Source organism: Diplotaxodon limnothrissa, linkage group LG14 (genome assembly GCF_057381915.1).
Source record: "Diplotaxodon limnothrissa isolate DT_005_m linkage group LG14, D_limnothrissa_male_GT1.1, whole genome shotgun sequence".
In the NCBI taxonomy this organism is placed as follows: Eukaryota; Metazoa; Chordata; class Actinopteri; order Cichliformes; family Cichlidae; genus Diplotaxodon; species Diplotaxodon limnothrissa.
The window spans coordinates 17,188,405-17,215,606 of NC_140609.1; the positions used below are offsets into that span (position 1 = coordinate 17,188,405).

Below are 27,202 nucleotides of genomic sequence, written 5' to 3' on the forward strand. Positions count from 1 at the left end.
CCTTGTACACCTCAGACTTTTAACACAGTCTACAGAAGGACTCTGATGGTTCTGCAGAGGCTGGATGTATAAGTAATAAATAAGACCGCAGAAATGGTGATTAACTTCAAGGTGAAAAGGAGAGCTACACATCTCTCTATCCTGGGACAGGATGTTGATGTTGTTGGAGGACCACAAGTATCCAGGCTCTCATCCTCTTCTTGTTTAAGCTGGGATCCTTCAATGTGTGCACCAAATATTAGCAATTTTTTCCACCAGTCAGCTCTGGTGACCACTGTGTACGCTGCTGTGTTCTTATACTATAGCATTATTGCATTACACATTTATACCAAAGTCCTTCAGAAGACCCATGTAAAAACTCATAATTTTCCTTTTTATCCTGTTATTTTCTACAGAATATTCAATTTGATGCAGTATTGATTTAGTTCAATTCAATATTTATTTATAGAGTGCCAACTCACAACAAAATTTGCCACAGGGTGCTTTATATTGTAAGGTAAAGACCTTATAATAAAAGAAATAAAACCCCAACAATCAGACGTCTCCTATGAACAATAAGATACTTGGCGACAGTGGGAAGAAAGAACTCATTTTCAACAGGAAGAAACCTCCAGCAGAACCAGGTTCAGGGAGGGGCAGCCATCTGCAGCAACCAGTTGGTTGGTGGGGAACAGGACAAAGACACACTATGAAGAGCCAGACTTTAATAATTACCAGTGATTAAATGCAGTAATGATGTATTAACATATAAAAAAGTGGAAAAAAAGGTGAGTGAAGAAGAAACATTCAGTGTATTATGGGAAGCCTCCAGCAGCCTAAGCCCAGTGCAGTGTAACTAAGGGAGGATTCAGGGTCATCGAATTCATTCCTAACTATAAGCTTTATCGAAACAGGAACGTTTTAAGCCTCAATAGTAGAGAGGGTGGCTGTCTTCCGAAACCAAACTGGGAGCTGGTTTCACAGAAGTGGGGACCGAAAGCTGAAGGCTCTGGGTCCCATTCTACTTTTAAATACCCAAGAAACCACAAGTAAGCCTGCAGTCTCAGAGCAAAGTGCTCTATTAGAATAACAAGGCACAAGAGGACTTTAAGCTATGACAGGGACTCATATATTTAACATTATTTAAGATTTTGTATGTCAGGAGCATGATTTTAGATCCAATTCTGGATTTAACAGGGAGCCAATGAAGAGAAGCCAATATGGGAGAAATATGCTCTCTCTTTCTAGTCCCTGTAAGTACTGTTTCTGCAGCATTTTGGATTTCGGTTTTTAGAGTGACCTGATGATAATATATCACAGCCTAGAAGTAATAAATGCATGAACTAGCAAATGCAAGAAAGCAGTCCTACATTGTTATTTTATATTCTCACTGAAGCATCAAAAATGTGATGTGAGTAAGTGATGGCCCATCTAAAGTGGACACATTCTCTTCTTCTCAATTACATTTACCACACTCGTGTCCTTTTTCTCACTCTTCTGCCACTGAGCCCCTACATTATTACTTTTAAAAATATTATTAACTGGATTATTTGTTCTAGTCTACAACAGTTTGCACTCTGTATAATGCACAGTGTCTATTCGCCCATCCCATAATATGCTAATGTGGTCCCATCGGACGTTTCCACAGATGCTGTCTCTTTAAGAGACCTGCGCGTTAAAACCTGCAGTATGAAACAAGTACAGAGGTGTTCACGCCTGTTAGAGATCACATCTGAGGGCTGATTCCGTTTAAACTAACATCCCTGGAGTGTTGGTGCGGTCATTTAAAGGAACCTGCGTCCTCCTCTGCGGAGCAGCAGGCAGTGCAGAGATGCTGCGCTGATGCTGCTGCGTTTCCTCATGTGAGTATCCTCCTCTCTCCAATGCGGCAATAATAAGATGTGGTCTGCTCGGGCGATAGAGCACTATAGGACGTGTATTTCGGCTCAGAGGATATTTTCAAATGATGTAGAAATTGCACGTCTATTGTTACAACATAGAAGTGGGCCTGCGTGGAATTGTTATCTTTATTATAGCATTGAATACCCGAAATCGCAGCACCAGGCTAAGTTTGAAGTGTTTTTTCTTGTTTGTTTTCTTAAACGTATTTAGTAGACAGACTGCGTGTCCTCAGACAACCCAGCACGATCTAGCTTAGAGTAGGTTTATGTCTGAAGGTGCTGGGAGTCCTTGACTTTCAAGTGATGATGTCACTTTTCTACGTAAATCTGCCCTATGGTATTGCACCACACTCTCAAATATAGAGTGGATAGGCTTTATGATTCCTGCCAAAGACACCAGTATGACAACAGCCTCTATATATTGAGAGCATACCCAGAGAGCAGGAGAGATAAAGGTGGTATATTTCACTGAGAAATATACTGAGAAATTAATTCTGTAGGATTTTAATGTGATGGCGACAGGCCTCATGTCTCTGCCAGTGTTTCTCCTCTACAAAGTTGATTTGCGCATCTTTGACTGCAGTGTGCTGGCGTCTGAGCTCTTTGGTTGAGACTCCAACTCCCAGAAGTCAGCAGGTTAAGTCGCTTAGACTGGTGAAAAGTAACGCAAAGTATATTGGAAGGAGTTCACATTTGGAAGCACACATGCCAATTCTAGCACACTTCACTTTCCCCCACCATATTAGAAAACAGTATGTTGGGTTAGCAGCATTTTTGTTGTTTTTGCTGCTGATGTCATTATATATAGAGATGGTGCCACTTGGTTTAATTATAGAGAAAATCAATAAATGTCTCCTAACCAATAAAACAATGACATTGTAAAATAAATAAGTCCATCAAAAATAATTAGAAGCAGGAAGTTACATTTCTAGTGACCTAAAGGAGGATTAAGTGTTCCCTTTCTTTAAAATAATTGCACAACTAACTTTAAAGAGGCTTTTAAATATTAATTTTCATACATGTAGTTTTCATATGTAGGTGATCGGTTTGTTATCCCTCATGTCACATTTCATTTTGCATTAAATTACATTTTCCATTTTGTGCCCAACTGCTTTGACTTCAAATGTATGAAATGGTACCCCCTAAATAATTAATTAGCCAACTGACAAGGCAACAACACAGGTTCTGATTGGCCAGCCGGAAATATTTATAGATGCAGATTATTTAAAGACCAACAACAGTCAATAATATACTTACATTCACTTGTAAGAGCATGGAAAGCTCTATATTTTTTTCATTTATTGTAAGAAGGCGGCTGTTTGATGCTAAATTTTGGCACAGTTTATATTCCACGGGAATCCTTTCCATGTATAGATGTATCTTTCTATTAAATATTAAGTGAACGTGATTTTTTTTTAGTATTAAATGATGGATTTTATACACACTAAAACCTTGGTAGTGCTGCAGCGGCAAGTCGCTCAACAGGTTACTTCCGGATCACGGAAAAGAATACAGAGCGAGCTTTTGATTTTTTATAGTCTTTGCTGACCGCGTGACCTTAATTGATTTAAAGATTAACTGGAACCTAGTGCATATTGTTGTGCAGATTAATAATGTTGAAAGATAGTTATTAGTACAGTCAGTTAAAGAATAGAAAAATTATTACTGAGAAAAATCCTAAAGGGAGATTTTTTCGTTAATGTGCTTCTACGCATGCGCCTACAAAATTGGTCATCACACCACTGCATCACCTTACAGGAGAAACTTATAATAATGAATTCACGCTTGCAGAAGAAAATATTCAAATATATTTGAAATATCTCAGTGAATTCACACCCAGAAGAAAGACAACAGTTAATTAAAGGTTAGTTGAGACTGCTTAGTCTTCCTGACGGGCTTTAAGACGAAGCGGAAGTAACCGCCCGGGAATCCTCTCGCTTCGTATTCCCCCGTTTTGCTCTCACGCTCAGTGTAATTCATTATTATTAGAACATCGCCTTTGAAGGAGTCGGTGTGTAGTTGGGGGATCTAACAGTGTCATTTGCTATTGTTGTTGCGATTGTTTCCAGGAATACCGAGTGCCGTGAAATGTCTCTGCTTTTCGAGAGGACCATTATCGGCGCGCGCTGGACACACACAAGTGAGTGGGGTTTGTTGGGATAACGCTCCTAAAGAGGCTCAGTGGAAAAATAACAACCGGCACCGGCGGTGTACGGCCACAACGAAAACTCTCAGACAAATCACATCAACACATAAATGCTATATATAGGTGTGTAATACATCACCGAGAGGACTGGTATAAATTTACCGGACTGTCAAGGGGCAGGTGATGGAAAATAACGGTTTTCTTGTTTCACGACAGCCTTTTCTCGGATGGTGTATTCCTGCGCGCAGTGGGGAAGATAGTCCAATGAACGTGTATGTGCTGGGACACAAAGCAGCAGCGACATGGCAAACTGTCCAGACCCCTGGTAAGTTTCCTGTTTGCTGTCATATACTCCTGGCAACATGTAACATACTGAATATTTGCAGCTGATAGCCCTCCTATAATTCCTCGGTAGTTGAGGTGTTCAGACTTCAAAGTGAATATCTCAACTAACAGTCAAGGCAGGAATAACAACATTTTTTACAGCTTCATTTTATGGACCAGGCATAAACGTTTCGGCAAAATGGTTCTATTGCCCGTGTAAAAGTAAATAATCACTGTAATGCTTTTTAACCATCCTCTGCTGGATCTGGTTGCCACACCCACCCAGCTACAGTGGTCCAGAGGGACTTAACCACAAAGCTCCAATGGCCTCCTGCTGAATGAGCAGAAATATATTGTTTTATTTCTGTTAACAGGTTAGCCTAAGGTTGTCTTATTCAACCGCAACAACCATTGAGAGATCAATGATCTTGGGTGGGACTGCAGTAAGGTTTCAGTTTTAAGGATGTGATAGGATGGTCAGTTAGTTCAATTAAATTATATTTATATAGTCCCATTTCACAACAACAGTTGCCTCAATACGCTTTAAATTGTAAGGTAAAGACCCTAGAGTCTTAAAGAAAAGCCCAACAATCACACAACCCCCTATGAGCAAGCACTTGGTGGTAGTAGGTAGGAAAAAGTCCCTATTTTACAGGAAGAAGCCTCTATCAGAAGCAGGCTCAGCCATCTGCCTTAACCGTTTGGGGGTGAAGAGAAAGAGAAGAGAGCAATGTTCTCAATATGATATTGTAGAACTTTACACAGACATAAAATGGCATTAATGGACGGTTGGTATATGGATCTGGTGAAGAGTCCACGTTCTCATGTTTCTTCCAAACTTACACCTTGATCAATAGTGACCGTAAGCAAGACTCTTATTTCTTGTGATGAAATTTAACACCTTTCCTTCTTTGCTGCTGAATTGTAGTGTTGTCTCTGTTGGAAGATTATTATACATAAGAAAAAATTGTTGCCATTGTTTGTTGTTAAAACTTGAAATGTGTGTTTGTATTTTCAAGGTTGCCATGGGTGACAGTTCGTCATGAGTGCATTGGCCTGAGGTCCTACCGGGTCTCTCCATTTACATCTGTTCAAGATGTCAAGCAGTTGCTGTACGAGGAGACAAACCTCCCAGTCAAAGAGCAACGACTGACTCACAATGGGAGAATGGTGAGCATTTATTTTTCTGTAATAGAAGAGTACAAATAAAACTGATAAGGACAACAATAAAATTGTCATTTTAAACTTCCTTGAACGTGCCACAGTATGATCACAGCAAAACAAAATGCACATGATGTGCAACGGCAAATCTTTTCTGGTCACTTGTATGTTACATTAGAGCAAGACTCACAAGTCTGTTACTTTGTTTATTAGTGAGCCACTTCTTGTATTTTGGGTTTATGTAAGTACTTGAGTACAAAGTAAATTAATGGTTTTTGTTTTTTGACATTCTAGTAATGTCATTGCAGAAAGACACGAGGAAGAAATTTGGCTTCTCTCTCTTAAATTAGATAATTACAAACAGCAGAAAGCTGCTCTATTTTAATGACCCTGTTCCATAACTGCAGAACAAATGGTGTGACACTCATTTAAACTGTTAACAGGGCCCTCATTGTTAGAAGTGCTGTGAGTTTCCCTCGTGGTGTAATTAGTTATTTGTGTTAGTAATTATTTGAGGCCTTGGAGTGTTATCGATCTCATGACTATCTATCTATCTATCTATCTATCTATCTATCTATCTATCTATCTATCTATCTATCTATCTATCTATCTATCTATCTATCTATCTATCTATCTATCTATCTATCTATCTATGATTCTTACAGTGAAAGTTATGCAGTAATTGTAAACACAGGATCTGCTCCACTGGCTGCTGCCCAGTGATCTCACTCATACTGCAGACAGCATGACTCGGCACCTCTTCATCACAGTGTATTGAATAATACTAAAGTTACTGCATTCAGAGGATTGAAATAAAAACGCTGCGTTAAACGAAAGCTTGATTAATTTTTCCAGATTTAGAAATATCACATTGTGTATCCCAAAATATTGCAGTTTTAAGATCATGGTTATTAAGTTGTGTGCATATATAATTGTACAGTTATATGAATGAACAGTCTGTGATTGTATGGTAATTATTTATTTGAAACAAACCGATGTGTTACTGTTAAAAATTTGATCCGTTAATCTAATTCGTAACACATACATAAATCTAAACTCATTAATAACACTGCAGATTTGTGACAGGTAAATCTATAGCGTGACTGTGGTGTGCTAGTTTGTAATCGTTCACTCGGTGACTTACACGACTAGCAGGACTGCAGTTGGCCCCGTGTCTTGTGGCTCAGCTGATGGAAAGCACCAGATGGTGCGCAGTGCTTGGCAGCCCCCCTCCACCCCATCCCATCTCATATGCAGAAATTAGCTACAAGCCAGTCCTACAAGCTAACACCACATACACTGCAGGGCCAGTTTTAAGTAAAAGTAATACAGTCATGAATTCTGCTGCGCCTGAAGCTGTGTTACATGATGTGTTTCCTAGGAAACAATAACAGAAAGTAATTTCCTTTGTGTCCTTCGGATGTAAGTCTATATTTGATGTTACACTGATGCAATTAAATCTGCAGCAGTGTGATGGAAGAGGTGCTGTGCACTTTAAGGCAAGCTTAGCTTGTTCTCATTGAGTCTCTAAACATTCTTCATTGTAAATGCCTGGCAGTGGGTGCTCTCAGATAAAATTAAACCTTCAATCCTAGCAGCCAAATATTTGATAGAGGACCCTAAAGCTATTATAAAAAACTCTTTTAAGGCATTAGTAATGAAGACTGCCTGCGTGCAACTACATAAAAGGTGTTATTTACATTTATTGAAGGTTTTATACAGATTTATATACTCACTTTTTCCCTAATAATATTACTACATATAACCACGAGGCCTCACCTTCCTCTGTGTGTCGAGCTCTGTCACTGTATATTTGTTCTAAGAAACATATTGCTTACAATATACATCACAAAATGTCTTTATACTGTGAAATAATAATTGTACAGTGGCGTGACAATGATGAAGATGATGAGTGGGATGGCTCAGTTTGCCAGAGAGCATGTTGATGTGCAAAGACTGCTGAGTGCAGGAGGGCACAGTGTCACCTTGAAGAGCCCCACGCAGCTGAGTCAGGCGTTGCTGCATTGATTCAGAAATGCTCACCAGGAAAAGGCAGACTGTCAACTAATGTGCAATAACCCCAACTCCGAATGATTTAACAGTAGCTGTGGTGAAAGATTGAAGACTATAAGTCTGTTGTTAAGTCTCATTAAATGACATGTCTCATTCTATTCATGCAGTTACATGTTAATTTTGTAAGGACTTTTTAAAAATACATATTTTCTTCATGTCACCTGATCACACACAGTTTTATTTCAGTGTGGTGCATTATTGCTGTACATTAAAACCAGCTCTCTCTCCTCACATCAATCCTGCATAGCTGGATAACAGTGTGCAAATTGGTACTTTGGTGCCCGTGGGAAGCCCAGAAGTATCTGTCATTCTGGAGGGACGAGGCCTAAAAGGAGGAGGTAACATGAAAACCTGCACATGTATGCAATCAATGAGTCAGTATTAAAGAGAATCTTACACAGTGTGTCTTTACAGGAAGGTTTGGACAGACAACACCTCCGTTAGTTGAATTTTTGAAAGATATCCTGAGGAGATATCCTGAAGGTGGACAGATTCTAAAGGTAAGGATGCTTTTTAAAAAAAATGTGTCTGTATAGACTACATATTAAACATAATTAGCATACAGAGGTTGTACAGAATTTATACATTTCTGATCTGTTTAAAGTTGGCTATTTAGTTATTATTTTTAGTACACGTGCGTCGGATTGGCGGTATTTTATGAGTTTATATCATCAGTCTGCTATGGTAGGGATTCATCCAAGAGAAGGCTGTTTGTAGGCAAAAAAAAAGATTTTAAATGAGAAAATATGCCAAGTTTGCACAGAATCAAACGTCATAGTTTTATTTTGGCTTTAACTTGCCGATCTCAGGTCCTTTACCATATATGGTTGTACTTTTTCCAAAGCTGAAGGTCTTAATTTTTCTGGCAAGGCCTTTTAGATAAAATTATCCACCTATAAAGCTGATATTTCAGTGTGGCTTTGTTACAAGGCCCTGTCTTCATATTTGATGATCTTTCCTCTGTTTTATTTTGAAGGAGCTGATCCAAAATGCTGAGGATGCTGGAGCCACAGAGGTCAAGTTCATGTACGATGAGACAGAGTATGGAGCGGAGTCACTGTGGTCACCTGACATGGCTCAGCATCAAGGTTAGCAGTCAGTAACAAGTTAAGTCCAGCATAGCCCAGTGATCAGCTCTTAAATCAGAGGGCAAACCTTCAAGCTCTCATGCTGGCAAGAATCTGTCCTGGTTAAATATCTGTTAGCAGCTATTCTGTTACTCTGACTTCTTTGGGAAGAGAGGCAACAATTTAGTCAAAGAAAATACATTATCTTTACTCACTCATTTTAGAATAATCACATTTGTTTTTCGGAGTTTTTCCCAGCATGGTCACGTTGATTCTGATTTCCAGGAACAGCACTGTACGTGTACAATGATGCGGTGTTCACTGTGGAAGACTGGAATGGGATTCAGGAGATCGCAAGGAGCAGGAAGAGAGAAGATCCTTTAAAAGTTGGACGATTTGGCATCGGCTTCAATTCCGTGTACCATATTACAGGTACAGTGTTATTTATCTAGCGAAATGTTGAATGATGTTTTGTTTTCTCATGTGGAGTCAGTGTGTTGAACCAAGGAATATTTACCTGTATTTTCCAGAGTCTGACCGCAACCAAATTTAGACGGAGAGGCAGTAAGTTTGGAACATAAATCACAGTGGTAACAAATCGCAGATAATTACCTCCAGAGATCCTTCCACTGATTTTAAAGGCTACAAAAACAATTTCACTAATGCATTTACTGAAATGTCCAAGCAAAGCAGAAGCCCAAATAAATATCTACGTCTTCCAGTCAACACTGGGCATGAAACGTGGTGCACCCTGCCTGGTCGTAGAGCAGAGTTGTTATTGTTTTGTATTTTCTGATTATTTTGTATTTTTATTTCATTTTGTCTTTTTTTTAATCATTTAAGTTTCATTTAGTTTCCAGAGTGTGTTTCCTTGTTTTACTTTAGTTTTAGTCCTCCCACATGTGGAGGGTATGTCCTGGTCTAGTCTGGTTTTTATTTTTATTTCAGTTAACTACAATGGTTTTTCACATCTAGTTTTAGTTTTTAATTTAGTTTTAGTTAACTGTAATAAGCTTACTACCATTCATGGTGACATCAACAACTACAACATGTCTTTGGACTGTGGGAGAAACCCAGAACACCTGCAAAAATCCTTCACATAGAAACATCCCACCCGACCATCAGGTTCAAACTCAGAAACATTTGCCGTGAGGCGACTGTGCCACTTGCCTAATATGCTGATCTGAATGTAACCACTTATCATTGTTAGCTATTATTGTTGTTCTTTGTATGTATGTTTCAGATGTTCCCAGTATATTTAGTGGAGACCAAATCGCCATGCTGGACCCCCATCAGACCCTGTTTGGCGTGAATGAGTCGGGCCAATGCTGGAACTTGAAGTCGGACATTAAGGAGATCACGGAACTAGCTGACCAGTTTGCTCCATACTTTGGGATGTTTGGGAGTTCCAATCAAACCATTCAGGACGGCCACTTTCCTGGAACTCTGTTTCGCTTCCCGCTTCGCATGAAACCATCTCAGCTCAGCGGCAACATTTACAACAAGGAAAAGGTTTTGGAGCTCTTTGAATCTTTCAAAGCTGATGCAGACACGGTGCTCCTCTTCCTTAAAAGTGTGCAAAAAATATCCTTGCATGTGCGCGAGTCTGATGGCACAGAGCGCATGTTGTTTCAGGTTACAGCAATGGAGAATACTGATGATAAGCTAGAAAGACCGAATGCACTGAAGATACTGGGACAGGCTATAGACAGCTATAGCAACGGGGTTCCCAGCTCTGCCATCACGTGCGTCACTTACCAGCTCAACATCGAGACTCAGGATGAAACGGCTAAAGAGACCCAGAGGATGACATGGCTGGTGTGTAATGGAGTTGGGGGAAGAGGGATGTGTGCTGAGTTGGACTCTTTGGCAGATGATTTGAAGTTTATGCCTAGCATAGGCATTGCTCTGCCTCTTACTCTGTTTAACAGAGAGGACCAAGGTGCAACATCCGGTTTCTCAGGACGAGCTTTTTGTTTCCTTCCTCTTCCTCCTGGAGAAGAGAGCGAAACGGGCCTTCCTGTTCATGTCAGCGGCTTCTTTGGCCTCACGGACAACCGCAGGAGTATCAAGTGGCGGGAAGTGGACCAGTGGAGGGATCCAGCTGCCTTGTGGAATGAGCTTCTTATAATTAGTGTCATCCCGAGGGCTTACTTCACTCTCATAATTGAGGCTATCAAAAGGGTACAGATAAAAAAGGACCAAGACTTTCCATTGTCTCCTACAGGAAGCTATAGGGCCTGGCCAGACCCTAAGCGGGTCAAGTCCCGCTGGAAACCCATTCTCCAGCCACTATTTGATGAATTGTTGCAGCACCAAGTAATCTATTCCCTCAGCGAGAGCTGGGTCAGGGTGGACCAGACTGTGTTCTCAGAGCTGGACACAGACGATGGCATTTCAGAGACTGTGATCAACTACCTCCAAAGCTCAGGAATGCAGGTGGCAAAGGTGCCTTCTGCTGTGGACTTTGTCTTGGCTGCCTACATGACTCAGTCCGGTGAAGTGAGGAAGGTGACGCCATCGTTGGTGCGGCAAGTGATCAGGAAGAGCAGACACACAGGTCCCTCACAGGAGAAGCTGCTGCTGCTGGAGTTTGCACTTGGAGATGCTAATTACAGTGACCTTATAGGACTTGAGCTCCTGCCACTCCAAGATGAGACCTTTATAACGTTTTCATCCTCTGTGACCGAAAAAGATGCCATTTACATTGCTTCTGAGGAGTACCCCAGGTACAGAGTGAGATGGTTTATTTTTGCATATAAGCTTCTGCCAGTTTCGTCATGTTTTTGTAATTCTCTTCTTAATTTGATTTATTTTATTATTCCTGAATGCATTTTAACAGGAGAAGACAATATTTATTTTATATATTTTACCATAAACTATTCACACGTTGTTTTTTCATGGATAAGGAATCCATTTCTCATTTTCCTTTTTTCAAGTATTAGTTCCAAATACATTTATATAAACAGTATGGTTCATTCTTCATGGCTTTAAGTAAGATTACTGCTCTTTGCAAGGTTTAGTGGCAAGGTAAGAAATTTCCATATTAGGAAGGCTGATGCTGATTTATTCAGAAGTATTGACAGACTAATTGCATGATTATCTAGTGAGTATTGCTGATGCCTTTGAAAAATGAGACAATAATACAACTTAAAAAAAGTGAATTACATACACAGTGCGAAATCTGCTGTCCCTCTGTGAACATGACCTTTGATAGCTTCTTGTTTGAAAACTGTGCCTACCGTTATACAAACTGTATACAAACCTTTTTTTTTTAACTTCATCCTAAGGTCTTTGTATCCAGGACTGGAGCATCGATTCATATTAGAGAGTATCAAGCCTTCAGTGATGGACAGTTTGAAGAAAGCTGCCAAATGCAGAGGTAATGTCACCTATTTTTTTAATAAATGTATATATAATCAGCTTTATTCCAGCAGTGACCAGCAGAGAGTTTGACAATGATAAACATTTTTAACAGATTTTTATTTGTAATCTTGACAATAGGAATTGAATCTAATCTGTTAGATTAAGTGTCTTTTTAGGGAAGCCTAAAAAAAATAATTATTTATTTTATTATATTTGATTTTGATTTAAAGTATTGTGTTAACTTTTTAGTTGGCCTGTATCTCCAAAAGAAAATCTTTGCAGTCCTGTGATGAACAAGTAGGTTATGTGGGTTCAGCCATGTTGTAACACTGGACTGTTGTACTCTCAGCATGCCAGCGGGCAGTAAATCTGGTACCCAGCTGATAGGCTGATAGAGAATTTAAGGGAGAGAGAGAAAATGGAAGAGAGAGTGAGCACGCTGATTCATCGATGAGTTGTTTTTGTGCCACACATTCCACTCGGTCTGCAAGAGCAGATCCTGAGTGCACGCTCTGCCATACTCATGCCATAGTCATGACTGTGGGTCACGACCCAGGCAGAGGAAAAGTGCTGAAAAAACAATTTTCTCCCCAAAGCCCAAAGTAGAAGACACAGAGAATACTCCATTTATACATAGCTGCAACAATTTGGAACTAACCGCTTATTATTTTTCTGCTAGCTAACATTTTGCTATTATTCATTTTTATTACATAAAGAATTGTCTGTGAAGGTTCTCAGTCATCCAGGTCATCGTAGTCAAAGGAGCTTGCAAAGAAAAGCATCTGGACTTCTTTAAGTTGCTTGAAGACGTTTCACCTCTCATCCGAGAAGCTTCTTCAGTTCTAAGGTCAAATGGTGGGGAGTCCCAGATTTAAACCTAGTGGGAGTATCCCCCCACAGAGGGACAAAAGGACCCCCTGATGATCCTCTAATCGCCTGACCCAAGGTGTGAAACTGGGTGTGGGTCCCAATCAGCCAGGGTTTCGGGTGAGCTCAATGTGAAACCTGGCCCCACCTTATCATGCGAATTCCTGAGGTCAGATGGCCCAGGATGTGAGTGGGCGTTAAGGTGTCTGGGGAGGGAACTACATAAAGAATTAAATTTTAAACAGACATCTTAACTGTACTTCCAAACCTTGGCCTTAGGGTGGGTAAGGCCTTAATGTTACTCAGATATACAGAAGTCCTGAACTGAAAAAGTATCATTTGTTTACTTTTTAAGTTCTTTATTTTACCACATTTTTTTTTAAGAAACAGTAAAAATCATCCCACATCTCTTAAATTTTACAGTGCAACAGTTTCTATGGGGGTGTTCAGGTAAGGCATTTCAAAGTGTGTGACCTTTTTATTATTAACCTAAACTTATATGTTGGATTGATAAGACTGGATTCAGATTGGCATGACTTTAGTATCTTACTGATCGTATCATATGTATGTATGTGTGTTCCCCAACTCCTTGGCACTTTTGAAGCCTTATCATCATTATCTATAAATGAGTCTTCATCAAACAGTGACATCAAACACAATGTTTATATAGCTTGCAAAGAAGAATTAGAAGAAATATATTTATTTAATATTTTTTGGCTTAGTGTTTATAAACAACTGTTTTTGCCATCTGACTATATAAAGTGATACAAGGTAAAAATGAATAACATGATAAATTACCATGCATGTCTGTGTTTTAATACATGAGCGAAGTGAACAAGTGCCACAGGCCTGGAAAAAGCATTTTTCCTTGTTAAATTAACAAGGAACAGTGTGTGTGCGTGTGTGTGTGTGTGGATACACAGTAAAGTTTGTGCAAGCGTGTTTGCATGACTTACATGTCTTAAATATATTTAGATTCTGAGTATTTGAGGTGATGTGTCTGAGGACAGAAATGTACTCATCATTTAATGAGTAAAATTTGACAAGAGACTAAGAAGAAAACAAAACACTTCAAAAATTAAATGACATTGTGTGGCTGAGCTATGAATGAAAAGGTGCATTTAAAGGTGTAGCAGCTGTATCAATAACAAGAACAAACCTAACCCATTGATCAGATTTTATTTTGCATCTGTGTCTGTAATAATAACTTGTGCTAATTTCTAAATTTCACTGTTATAACAGGTAGACCCTGCACTCAGCTACAAGTGCTGAACCCTGAACGTTCAGCTCGACTCATCAAGGAGATCCTGTCAACAGCCTGGCCAACCAGAGACTTTAAAGTTCATTGGGATCCTGGAAACAGGGAGTTGAAGCATCCTACATTTTCCTGGCTAAAGTTGATTTGGAAGCATCTCTATATATATTTTGCTGATGACCTAAATACATTTGAAGACATGCCTTTGATCCCACTTGTGCCACTCGAGGAAAGCACACACACAGTTGAGCTTCTTCGTTTCAAAACTCCATCACCCATAGTACTTGTGGATGAGGAAGAGGCGCCACTTTCTGAAAACGTGCTTGACATCATAGAAAAGCTTGGAGGAGTAGTGATAAAAAAGCTGGATCCCTGTTTGCAGCATCCTCTGCTAAAAAATTACATTCACCCATGCTCTCCTGGTATGCTTCTGCAAATTCTGAGTAGAACATCAGCCCAACGATTATCAAGCCAAGTCTCTTCTTTCTCAGTGGAAGAGAAAATTGCACTCAGAAATTTTCTTGCAGGGCTGTCTGACATTACAGAGAAGGAGAAGTATATCCTACTTGACCTTTCCATCTTTAAAAAACTGGGTACATGCTCTAAAGGTACCTCAGCATTCACATCACTGAGAGGGGCCAGAGCTTTACACCACAGAGCCAAGCACCCGCCAGATGTGAAATTATCTGAAAATCTTGTTTCTTGCTCTGATGAGGAATCAATTCGCCTCATCAAAATGCTAAATGTTGAACAAGTGAAAACAACAGAATGTTTCAAAATGATTATTCAGGATATTGAGAGAGGTTACTACACAACAGATGAGACAACTGAAATCATGCTCTGGGCTCTTAAACATTTGGCTTTTCTAAAGAATGAAAACTCAGCCGTGATTGGATGGCTTTCTGCTCTTAAATTCATTCAGCTGCCTTGTGGAAAGTCAGTCAAAGCGACAGATCTTTTTGATCCTGAGCTAGAGATCCTGCAACATCTATTCTTCATGGAGGAAAAAAACAGGTTTCCCACAAGTACATTCACATCATCTCCAGATATTCTTCATTCACTCAGACAACTGGGACTAAGAAATGAAGTACAGCTCAGTGAAAAAGATGTACTTCGAGTGGCAAAGAAGATAGAGGAGTTGCAAAGCAGTGAGGAACCTAAATGGGACTTGATAATTAAAAAAGCAAAAACACTGCTGCAAATACTTAACAAACAGACCAAGCTTGTAAAATCAGCTGATGCTCAGACAGCTTTGCTTAAACTAAAATGGGCACCGGTCTGTAAAGACAGACCCTTAACTTACCCTAAATCTCTTGCTTGGGTTGGAGATACTATCCATATCTGCTCTTTGTCTGAAATGTGTGAAATATCCCATGCAGTGCTTGTGGGATCTTCAGTACCACTGGTTGAACACACATCTGCAGGTATGAAGAAGGCACTGAAACTGACTATGGAGCCACAAGTGGATCAAGTATTACAACACTTGAAAGCAGTGAATGACTGGCATAAATCTCAGGCATTCACCACAGAGGATTGGTATCAGTTCCAGCAGATCTTGTTTGAGATTTATGGCTTCATGCAGGCTCATCTTGAGGATGCAAGAGAAGCAATGAAATCACTGCCTTTTGATTGGGTGTGGACAGGGAAGACGTTCTCATCACCTGGCCAGACAGTTTTAAAAGCCCTCCCTGATCTAGACTTGCAGCCTTACCTCTACTCTCTGCCCAAGACAATTAGGAAGTTTCACAAGCTTTTTAAGTTCTGTGGTTCAGTTGAAGAGGTTGTCCCAGACCATGTGTTCAAAGTCATTGCTCTCATTCGACAGAGATGTGAAGGAGAGATGACCAAGGAAGAAAGCAAACGTGATATTCTACTTTTAATCAACATCCTGAGATGGCTGTACAACAATCAGATACCTGTAGACACTAACATGCATGTGCCCATTCTTTGTTACAAGGACCCAAGCAGGTTAGCGATGAAGCCCATCCATGAATGTACCTACTGTGATATCAAAGTTGATGATTTGAACGACTTACTCGAAGACGCTTCAGAACCGATTATATTGGTCCATGATGACATTCCTATGAAAACAGCAGAGTGGCTGAAGGTCCCATGTTTGAGCACACGCTTGATAAACCCAGAGAATCTTGGCTTTGAACAGTCTGGCCAACAAGAACCTCTAACAGTGAGAATAAAAAATATCTTGGAGGAATATCCATCTGTAGCAGACATTTTCAAAGAGCTTCTTCAAAATGCTGATGATGCAAGTGCAACAGAGTGCAGTTTTCTCATTGACATGAGAAAAAACACTGACATTCGGGAGAATCTCCTTGACCCTGGCATGATTGTTTGCCACGGGCCTGCCTTGTGGTCTTTCAATAATGCCGTATTTTCAGACACAGACTTTCTGAACATCACAAGATTAGGTGGATCAGTGAAAAGGTGTGAAGCAGACAAAGTTGGCAAGTTTGGCTTGGGTTTTAACTCTGTTTATCACGTTACAGATATCCCCATCATAATGAGCAGAGAGTTCATGATTATGTTTGATCCAAACATTAATCACATCAGCAAGCACATCAGAGACAGGTCTAATCCAGGGATCAAAATCAACTGGAACAAACAACAGAGGAGGCTGAGAAAGTTTCCCAATCAGTTCAAACCTTTCATTAATGTCTTCAACTGCCAGCTTCCTTTAGCTCAGGACTCGCCATACAAATACAATGGTACACTGTTCAGACTTCCATTCAGAACAGAGCAGGAAGCGTCAGTAAGTGAAATCAGCAGTCTGTACTACAATACCACAGATATCTACTCTCTCGTTGATGAGTTCAGCATATGTGGCCACAGATTCATTCTGTTCACTCAACATGTTGGAAGCATGGTCTTGAAATACCTGAAATATGAGGAACCAAATCCAGCAGGAGCGCAAGATGTCGTGGTAATAAACAAAAGTGTGTGGTCATCCAAAGCCTCATATGGACCTCTAAGTATCCTAAAATCTGCAGCAAAGGTTATGAAGAAAGTAGCAAGCACCAGCAAGGTACCTTCTGATGTTCCCAAGTCTGGATGCATCATACGTGTTATGGTGGAGGAGTTTCACAACGTGTTCAAGCGCATTGTTGATCTCCACTCCCCACTGTTCCGAGGTTCAGAGGAAGATCCTAACCAGTACTTTGAGATGGCTGCTAAAGGTGTTCAGACAAGAAGACTCACAGATGAAATGCCCCAGAAGGCAGTTGAGGTCACGAACTGGCTCATTTGCTCATGCATGGATGCAAATGAGGCACTCAAATTTTCCCTTAGTGATAGTGGAAAAAGATTAGGACTAGTGCCTTGTGGAGGGGTGGCCGTTCTTCTCTCAGAGGAAGAGAATAGAAAATGGACAGTGAAGACAAATGCAACACCAATCGGAGAGGTGTTTTGTTACTTACCTTTAAAAATCAAAACAGGCCTACCAGTCCAAATTAATGGCTGCTTTGCTGTGACATCAAACCGTAAAGAGATTTGGAAGACAGACACCAAAGGACAGTGGAATTCTATATTCATGAGACATGTCATTGTCCAGGCCTATTTAGCAGCTCTCACCATGCTACGGTTAATGGCCGAAAGTGGAGAACTACTGAAGTATAACTACTATGCAGCTTGGCCAGATCCAGGTCAGGTACATGATGACTTCAGACTGATCAGCCAGGGTGTCTACCAAGAAATAGCCAAAGGAGGTGACAGTGAGCATGCAAGAGTTTTCTCAGATGGCAAAACATGGGTGTCAATCAAATGTGTCAGATTCCTTGATGATGCCTTACTCTGCAGGTCAGACATAGGACCCGCTGCTTTCAAAATCTTCTTGAAATACCTCAAAAAGAGTGGCTCACAAAACCTCTGTGCTGTTGAGCTGCCTGACTGGGTGAAGGAAGGATTTGATGATGCTGGGTGCAAAGGAAAGCTGATGGAAAACACCCTGACAGAGAAGCAGTTCTTTTCAGATGTCTTTTTCCCACACATCCAGGAAATTGACAAAGAGCTTAGGGACCCTCTAATGCATTATGTTTTGAATGAGAAACTAGAGGATTTTGCATCAATCCTCAGGGTTACACCTTGTATCCCATGCTCTGGCCCCAACACGGAACTGGTTTTACCTTCTAAACTTATTCACCCAGAGGGAAGAGTTGCTAAACTCTACAACGCTGATGATGGAAGATTTCCTGAAGGAACTTCTAAAGACTATGTAAACCCTGTATGTTTAGTAAAGCTAGTGCAGTTAGGTATGGTAAAAGACGATCTGTCATGGGAGGACCTGATTGAGCGTGCTCATTCTGTCATGGGTCTTAATGAAAGTGATCATACAGCTGCATGCTTCCGTAGTAGTATACTACTCAATCTCATTGACGAAAAGCTGAAGATGAGAGATGAAGGAACAGCTGAGCATTTGGAGAAACTGCAGGACATCAGGTTTCTTCCATTCCTCACAAGGCCTGCAGGATTCTCTCTCCCATGGCATGGGAACAACTTTTCCCCAACAACAATGTTCTCTGCCAGAGAGCTCTTCACAACTGAACATCAGGACACAGTGTGTCTGATGAAGCCAATCCTGAACGAGAATTCCCCATCCTTTAAAGGTTGTGGTGCAATCTCGCTAGCTGTGAAAGACTGTCTTGGTCTAATAAGGAAACCCTCAGTTGGACTGGTCATCAGTCAGCTAAAGAAGCTCTCTCAGGCTTTTGATGGTGTAACTCTGTATCAGGAAAACATAACAAATGCCTGTTACAAATATCTTCATGAGGAGATGCTACAGGACGAAAGTGCAAAAGATCAGATAACTGAGGAACTGAAATCCTTCAGCTCCATCCTGGTAGAGAACACATATGTCAGTCCTTCCAAAGTTGCTTTCCACCTAAATTTTGATGCAGCTCCACATCTTTACCAGCTCCCCAACAAGTACAGAAACAGCTGCCGTGAGCTTTTTGAAAGTGTTGGGGTACAACCTAGCTTCACAGTGGAAGATTTCTCAGCTGTTCTGGAAACTATGAAGCAAGAATGTGGACGAAAAGTACTCAGTGAGGAAAACTTCCAGTTATGTCGCAGAATTATTAGTGAAGGAATATGGAGCCTAATACGAGACAAGAACCAAGAATACTGTCAAGTGAATTATGGTGAGATTCTGTTACCCGACTCCAATCTAATGCTGCAGCCATCAAAATCCCTGTGCTACAATGACTGCCCCTGGATCAAAGTCAGAGACTCAACGGTGAAATACTGTCACGGGGATATTCCAAGAGAGGTTGCTGTAAAATTAGGAGCAGTCCCAAAACGTCATAAAGCATTGGAGAGATATGCCTCAAATGTCTGCTTTACCACACTTGGGAGCGAGTTTGGACAAAAAGAAAAGCTCACAAGCAGAATTAAAAGCATTCTCAATGCTTACCCATCGGAAAAAGAAATGTTGAAAGAGCTGCTTCAAAATGCAGATGATGCCAAAGCAACAGAGATTTACTTTGTTTTTGATCCAAGAACGCACCCCACAGATAGAATATTTGACGATAAATGGATCCCGATGCAAGGCCCAGCGCTCTGTGTATTTAACAATCAACCATTCACAGAAGATGATATCAGAGGTATACAGAATCTTGGGAGAGGAACAAAAGAGGCCAATCCAGGAAAAACTGGTCAATATGGCATAGGATTCAATTCAGTCTACCACATAACTGACTGTCCATCCTTCATCTCTAACAATGACATTCTTTGTATCTTTGATCCACATGCACGGTATGCACCTGGGGCCACATCTGTGAGTCCTGGAAGAATGTTTCGAGACTTGGACTCTGACTTCAGGTCTCAGTTTTCAGATGTTCTTAATCTTTACTTAGGAGCTCATTTTAAGTTGGAACGCAGCACAATGTTCAGATTTCCCATCCGCTCTACAGACATGGCAAAGACATCAGAGATCAGTTCTGTCGCTGCGTCTGACAGGATGGTACAGAACCTTCTGGATAAGCTTAAAACTGATGGTGCAGAACTTTTGATGTTTCTTAACCACATGGAGAAAATATCAATCTGTACTATTGATCATTCATCTGGTGAACTAAAAGTGCTCTACTCTGTGACAGCCAAAATAACAGATGGTGACCGATTGAAACGCAAACAATTTCATGCCTCTGTCATCGACAGTGTGACCAAAAAGAAGCCGCTTACTGCTATCCCAGTCCAGCAGATAACCTACACAATGGACATAGAGGATACTGAGGGAAATCTGACTACATGGATGATCTGCAACAGATCTGGCTTCCCTAACATTGAAAATGTCTCTAAAAGTGTGATCTCAGCTCACAAAAATGAAGACATCACCCTGTTTCCACGTGGAGGGGTAGCTGCATGTGTAAGTCACAACTACAAAAAACCCCACAGAGCTTTCTGCTTTCTTCCTCTTTCACTCGAGACAGGGTTACCCTTTCATGTCAATGGACATTTTGCCCTAGATTCTGCCAGAAGAAACCTGTGGAGAGATGACAATGGAGTTGGGGTGAGGAGTGACTGGAATAACAATCTGATGACATCACTGATAGCACCCGCCTGTGTTGAACTGCTGATTCAGCTCAAGCGTCGATACTTCCCAGGTCCAGATCCCACCATGACTATAGTCCAAGGAACACCACTTCATGTTGTTAAAGATACACTGCGGAAATATCTGTTCTTCTTCCCAGCCAACAGACTTGATATACAGCCAGACTGGTACTGCCTGGTTAAAGCAGTATACAGCTGTATCCATGCTGACCTGAAACGTCTCCTTCCTGTTGTCAGAGCAGCACAGATGGACAACTCTGAGATACACTCTGTCATTTATATTTCATGGGTGAATACATCTACAACAAACAAGGGAAGAGCCTTTTTTGATAACCTACTACAAGATGAACTTCAGCATTTGAAAAACACAGAGTACAACCTAACTTCAAGGAAGTCTGTGGCTGAAAATGTCTACAGGCTGAAAACCTTGCTTCTTGATATTGGTTTCAACCTGATTCACAGCTGCGATGAGACTGCAAATCTCTACTTCTGTTTGGAAGATGCAGGGATTCCAGTACGTTATGTTACACCAAGTGATGTCCGTAACTTTCTTTACACTTTCTCATCACCGGATACATCATGCCATGTTGGAAAACTCCCCTGTCGTCTCCAGCAGTCAAACTATAAGCTAGTTCATAACTTGAAGCTTCTAGTGGACTACTGTTTTAAAGATATAGAGGAAAATGAAGTCAAAGTCGAGGGCTTGCCTCTGTTGGTAACAATGGACAACATGCTTCAGGTGTTTGATTCAAAGAGACCAAAGTTCCTGACAGCACACCATGAACTGATATCATCTAGGAAAGACATGTTCATGAACACATTGTACATTAGGTACAGCAACATCCTGTTGAATGCAGGAGTTGCAAAAAGCTTTGACATCAGCAGCTTTGGGGACCTACTTGGGTCTGTTCTTCCAAGAGAGTATCGATCAAAGATTCCTGTGAAATGGAGAGATACCTTTGCAAGTGAATCCTGGCTAAAGAATGTGTGGAACTTCATCAGTGAGAATATCGCTGTTAAGGATAATCAGGTGGAAGTGAAACCTAGCTTCGACACAGTGCTTGAAATTCTGAAAGATTGGGCTTTGCTGCCTGGAATCAAATTCATGGCCAGAGAAAAGCTTGTTGTTCCAGAGTATGATGTGCTTCTACCTCTGAGCTTGATGAGCATTGCCATATTTCCACAGGGCCAAAATGACAAAGTCTTTCATACCCTAATGAAAGCAGGGTGTATTCAACTTGCAGTTAACAAAATCTGTGTCAAAGAGAGTCAGCTCGTGCCTTTTCTGACACAGTACACTGCAAACATTGAAAATCCATCAAGTGTTCTGAAAGCTGTAGAGTACATGATTCAGACATCTGCATTCAAATCGGGAAACCTGAATGACAAGGACTTTGAGGCTTTTTTGTTATATTTCAACTGCAACTTGGCTAGCCTCACACAAGAAGATGCACAGAGCCTAAAACTCCTCCCATGCTTTAAATCAGTTAGCGGAAAATATATCAGCATTGCTAACTACGGGGCAAACTATGTTCTTGCCAAAAGTCTCCCTTCTGCGGACATAGACAAATGGGCGAACACGAACTCCTTTGCATTTCTTGCAGATTGTCCGCAGCTCAAAGAGTTGTATACGTTCCTTGGCTGCATGCCAATAGATGACTTAGAAATCTACCTCCATCATCTTCTGCCAAAGTTTGAGAGTCTTTCCTATGATGCCAAAGTTGAACACATTGTCTATCTGAAGGAGAGGCTTTTGGCAATGGAAGAACCATGTGAGATGAAAGATCAGCTCTATGAGAAACTGAAGGAACTGTCGTTCATCTATGACTACTCAAACAGAATCAGGCCAACTAAGTTCTTCTATGATAAAACAGTTAAAGTGTTTGAAGTTATGCTACCTACAAAGTCATTCATACCTACTGAGTTTTTTAAAAAAGTAGAGCAAGTGTCAAAACCCAAGAATGGGACATTGTTGCTCACCTCATGGATAAATTTTCTGAGAAATATTGGTCTCAAGCATGAAGTATCACAGCAGCAAATTCTTCAGTTTGCAAAAGAGATCAGCATCAAAGCGCAAACGGAGTGCTGGACCAAGGAAAAAGTGCAAACCATTGTCGATGTTCTTTTGAACCATATTTTCAGTGAGAGGATGGACCTTTTTCAGGGCACTTTTCTCAAAGAGCTCTCAATGATACCTTTTCTGTGCCCTGAGAGAGCACCCAAAGAACTCATCAAACTTCATTCTCAGTACCAAGAGATGAGTGGCACACTTCCTCTCATACGTTTCAGTGGGTCCCAAGTGAATCCAAAGTTCAAGCAAACAGATATTATTCATTTGCTTTGGACATCATGTCCAATACTACCAGAGAAAGCTACACCTTTAAGCATAAGGGACCAAGAGGGTAGCACTTTCACTGGGCAGGAACAACTTGACCAAGTGTTAAACATGCTAGGTGTCAACTTGGACCCACCTCTGGAGAAAGTCATAAGCAACTGTAAGAATATCTGCAGTATATCCAATCCTGATGATGAAATGGTGAAAACCAGGAACAAAGTTCTAAGATCCACATATGAGTTCCTCAATGCAGATAAAAGAGATTTCCGTTACCAGCTCCGTGGAGTAGCCTTTGTCATGGTAGAAGATGGCTGGAAATTGCTAAAACCTGAAGAGGTGGTCATTAATTTGGACAATGAATCTGACTTCAAACCCTACTTGTACAAACTACCTCTAGAACTCGGTACCTTTCATCAACTGTTCAAAGAACTTGGTACAGAGGATGTTGTGTCAACCAGACAATATGTTGAAGTGCTGTGGCGAATTTACAGAAATTCAGAGGGAAAGCAGCTTGACCCAAATGAAATGAGAACTGTGAAAAGGGTTGTTTCGGGATTGTTCAAGTCTCTTCATAATGAGCCAAAGGACATTCGCAAAGACCTTGAAGATCTAAGAGATTTGATATTTTACCTGCCAAGCCATGATGGTAGATTAGCCAAATCGAATGTGTTGGTGTTTGATGATGCACCACACTACAAGAGCAGAATTCAGGGTAATGTTGGAGTTCAGATGCTTGTGGATCTGAGCCAGTGTTATCTAGGCAAAGATCATGCCTACCACACAAAACTAATCATGCTACTTCCACAGAAGCTAAGGCCTAGACTGCTGAGTAGCATTCTTGAAGAGCAACTTGATGAGGACTCTCCAAAAATGTGCCAGTTCGGTGCCCTTTGCTCGCTACAAGGTCGCCTTCAGCTGTTGCTCTCATCAGAACAGTTCATCACAGGACTGATCAGAATAATGAAACATGAGAACGATAATGCATACCTTGTGAATGAAGACAAAGCCATACGTCTCTGCAAAGCGCTTTGTGAAGGGCTCAAAGTGTCCTGTTTTGAGAAACTCCAGACAACTTTAAGAGTGAAAGGATGTAGCCCTATCCCGCACAGTCGCAGCGAAACGCTAGCATTCCTCAAGAGATATGGGACAGCTGTGATTCACCTCTACATCCAACATTCAGACAGCAAAGACATTAACTTTCTTTTGGCTCTTGCTATGACACTGAAGTCTGCTACAGACAATTTGATTTCAGACACGTCGTACCTGATTGCTATGTTGGGCTGTAATGACATCTATAGAATCACAGAGAAGCTGGACAACCTTGGTGTTAAATATGATTCAACAGAGCCTTCACAGCTTGAGCTACCCCTCCCTGGAACCCCAATTCCAGCAGAGATACATCACACACTGCTCATGGATCCAATGAATGTATTCTATCCAGGGGAATATGTGGGTTATCTTGTAGACTCTGAGGGGGGAGACATATATGGCTCATATCAGCCCACCTATACATACGCCATCATTGTACAAGAAGTCGAAAGAGAAGAGGAAGAAAACACAAGTTTCCTTGGGAAATGCTTCCAGATCGACATTGGTTATAGTGAGTACAAAATAGTTAGTTCCCTCGACTTATACAAGTTCTCCAGACAAGATGAAAGCACTCAAGTTCGAGACACATCAACACCATTAACACCTACGAGCCCAGACAGTCGTTCCTCTGGTCTACGAATGGTCCCCCCTCCATTTCCTGGCAAAGAAAACTTGCGACCCCCTCCACATAAACAGTCTCCAAAAAAGATCAAACTTAAGGCATTGCCTGAGATTCTTAAAGAAGTGACCTTAGTAGTTGAACAAGCCTGGAAGCTTCCTGAGATGGAGAGAAAAAAGATTATCCGAAGACTGTATCTCAAATGGCATCCAGACAAAAATGCAGAAAATCTGGACATTGCCACAGAAGTCTTCAAGCACCTACAGAATGAGATAAACAGGATGGAGAAGCAGTCTTTGGCTGATCAGCAAAATACAGACAGGGCTTCCAGGAGAGCCTACTCTGCATCATCAACCCGCTTCCAGTCAGAGAAATTCTCATTTCAAAGGTTTTATTCATCGTGGAACCAGGAAGCAACGAGTCACAAATCAGAAAGGCAACAGTTCAGGGAACATTATACAAGTTATGCAAGTTCATCACACTCGCATCGTTTCTTTGTTCCCCCAACCTTTAAGACAGTTGGAAACCCTGTGGAGGCCCGCAGGTGGCTGAGACAAGCCAGAGCAAACTACTCTGCTGCTCGCAATGACCTTCATAAGAATGCTAACGAGTGGGTTTGTTTCAAGTGCTACTTGGCCACAAAGCTTGCATTGATAGCTGCTGATTATGCTGTCAGAGGAAAGTCAGACAAAGATGTAAAGCCGACTGCGCTGGCTCAAAAAGTAGAGGAGTACAACTCCCAGCTCAAAGGCCTCGCCAGTGACGTTCAGATCCTGGAAGGATACGGTGTGGACAGCCTCAGAACTCGCTACCCTGATCTCCTGCCATTCCCGCAGATTCCCAATGACAGATACACATCTGAGGTTGCAATGAGAGTGATGGAATGTACTGCACGGATAATCATAAAGCTTGAAACCTTTGTGCAGCAAAAAATATGATACTGCTGTTGATGAAGACGAGTATGCATAGATCCTCTGTGGAATCGAGGAAATGTGTGATTGTGTGCAATACAGACCATGTATCAAGAATCCCCCCTGGCAGCTTATGGTACATATGCAGTTCACACCTGTGATGGCGGTGCTGTGGCTCATGCACAGTAAATACATGTATGGCTTCCATAACCTGTTAGGCTGCATTCATAGAAATTTGATGTAATATGTAAAAAAAACATAAACCATAATGTAATATGTAAAAAAGCCATTTGTGCATATGCTGTACATACAGATGCCTCAGCAATACATTTTGTTTACCAAAGTCCCCACATTGACTATCTTTGCTCTAAGTTAGAAAAAATGCTGCTTTTTTTTTACTTTATCTTTTGTAAAAAATAAATGAATATATTTTCTTGCTACGGAAAACCCGTTGGGTGTACTTAAAGGCTGTGCATATTATGAAAAAGGTCAAATCTGTCAAGTAATGCAGTTACTGTCATGCAACATCTCCTATTTGCAAAAGCTCAGCAAGTCAAGGAAGTACAATCATGTTTGTACATTTTGTTTGTACTTTTATGCTTGATTTCGTATCATTTTGTTATAAGTTGTACATTCTCTGTAACATAGCCAGGCACTTGTTTATGGACAGAGCACTTTTTGAAACTCATGTACTTGCACTTGTGTAGCATTAGTCAACCCAGAAACTTGGGACAATCCAGCTGTGAACAGAAACATGTTCTGTTAATTTTAACTCACTTGTATGTTTTGTGTCAGTCAATATGAAGTACCTGTACTCAAAGCTGGAGTGCAAGTGTCTTGCTTTTATCTGTGAAGTTTTAGAAAAGGCGATTAGTCAAGTATCCTTGTAGGGTTTTTTTGGTTTTGTTTTTTACCTGTTTGTTAATACTCAGCAGGATTTGTGATAAAGAGCCATATTCTGTAATCTGGGCACAACCCAACATGTTAACCTTTGCCAGCATTAACCCATGTTCATACTTTTAATTTTGTCAGTTGAATCTTTTGGTTTAAGGAACATAGATAAGCACCAGACTGTGGTGCTCTTGTGTTTTTTTGCTGATTTAGCAGCTTGGTTTTACCTCTGATTTGAAGGACGATACACACACTGATCACACATTGTAAACAGAAACAATAACTTATACCTCAAGCTTGAGGTCACTCAGTCAAGACTGTCCCCTGAATAAACTTTGGAGTTCTTTCTGTAGATCATGATGATGTACACTAGCCATAGAAAGCCCTAATAAATTCACCCCCCAAATACTCTGTGCCAGTTATTGCTTGGACATTATTTTAAAATAAGGTGTATTTTGAATAGAGGAGTGTGACTTTAATTTTGCATTGACAGAAACTGATATTTTAAAATGAAATATTGATATTGTATCAGTAATGTATACTGTTTTACAGTGAGGTGTGAGTTTTAATTACTTTCTTAAAAAGACAAGATGCAAAGTTATAGATGAATTGGACTGACTGAATCACTGCAATCCTGTGAAAAAGAACTCTGTGCTATCC

General features: G+C 40.7%; 1 protein-coding gene across 1 annotated transcript; it reads left to right on the forward strand.

The window, feature by feature from the left end:
• The first annotated feature begins 3,879 nt into the window (after positions 1–3,879).
• On the forward strand, positions 3,880–26,940 carry sacs (sacsin molecular chaperone). Its single transcript, XM_085371584.1, has 11 exons — positions 3,880–4,020; positions 4,243–4,351; positions 5,370–5,520; positions 7,832–7,922; positions 7,999–8,084; positions 8,561–8,672; positions 8,937–9,083; positions 9,895–11,380; positions 11,942–12,033; positions 13,308–13,334; positions 14,127–26,940. Exons 2-11 carry the CDS (start codon positions 4,329–4,331, stop codon positions 25,676–25,678), a joined length of 13,767 nt encoding a protein of 4,588 aa, XP_085227710.1. The 5' UTR covers positions 3,880–4,020; positions 4,243–4,328; the 3' UTR covers positions 25,679–26,940.
• Positions 26,941–27,202: the final 262 nt, after the last annotated feature.

Coding starts and splice junctions, on each gene's coding strand:
- sacs (XM_085371584.1), top strand. CDS start 4,329: ATGGCAAACTGTCCAGACCCCTG. Junction 4,352..5,369: donor GCAAACTGTCCAGACCCCTG/GTAAGTTTCCTG, acceptor TGTATTTTCAAG/GTTGCCATGGGTGACAGTTC. Junction 9,084..9,894: donor TTCCGTGTACCATATTACAG/GTACAGTGTTAT, acceptor TGTATGTTTCAG/ATGTTCCCAGTATATTTAGT.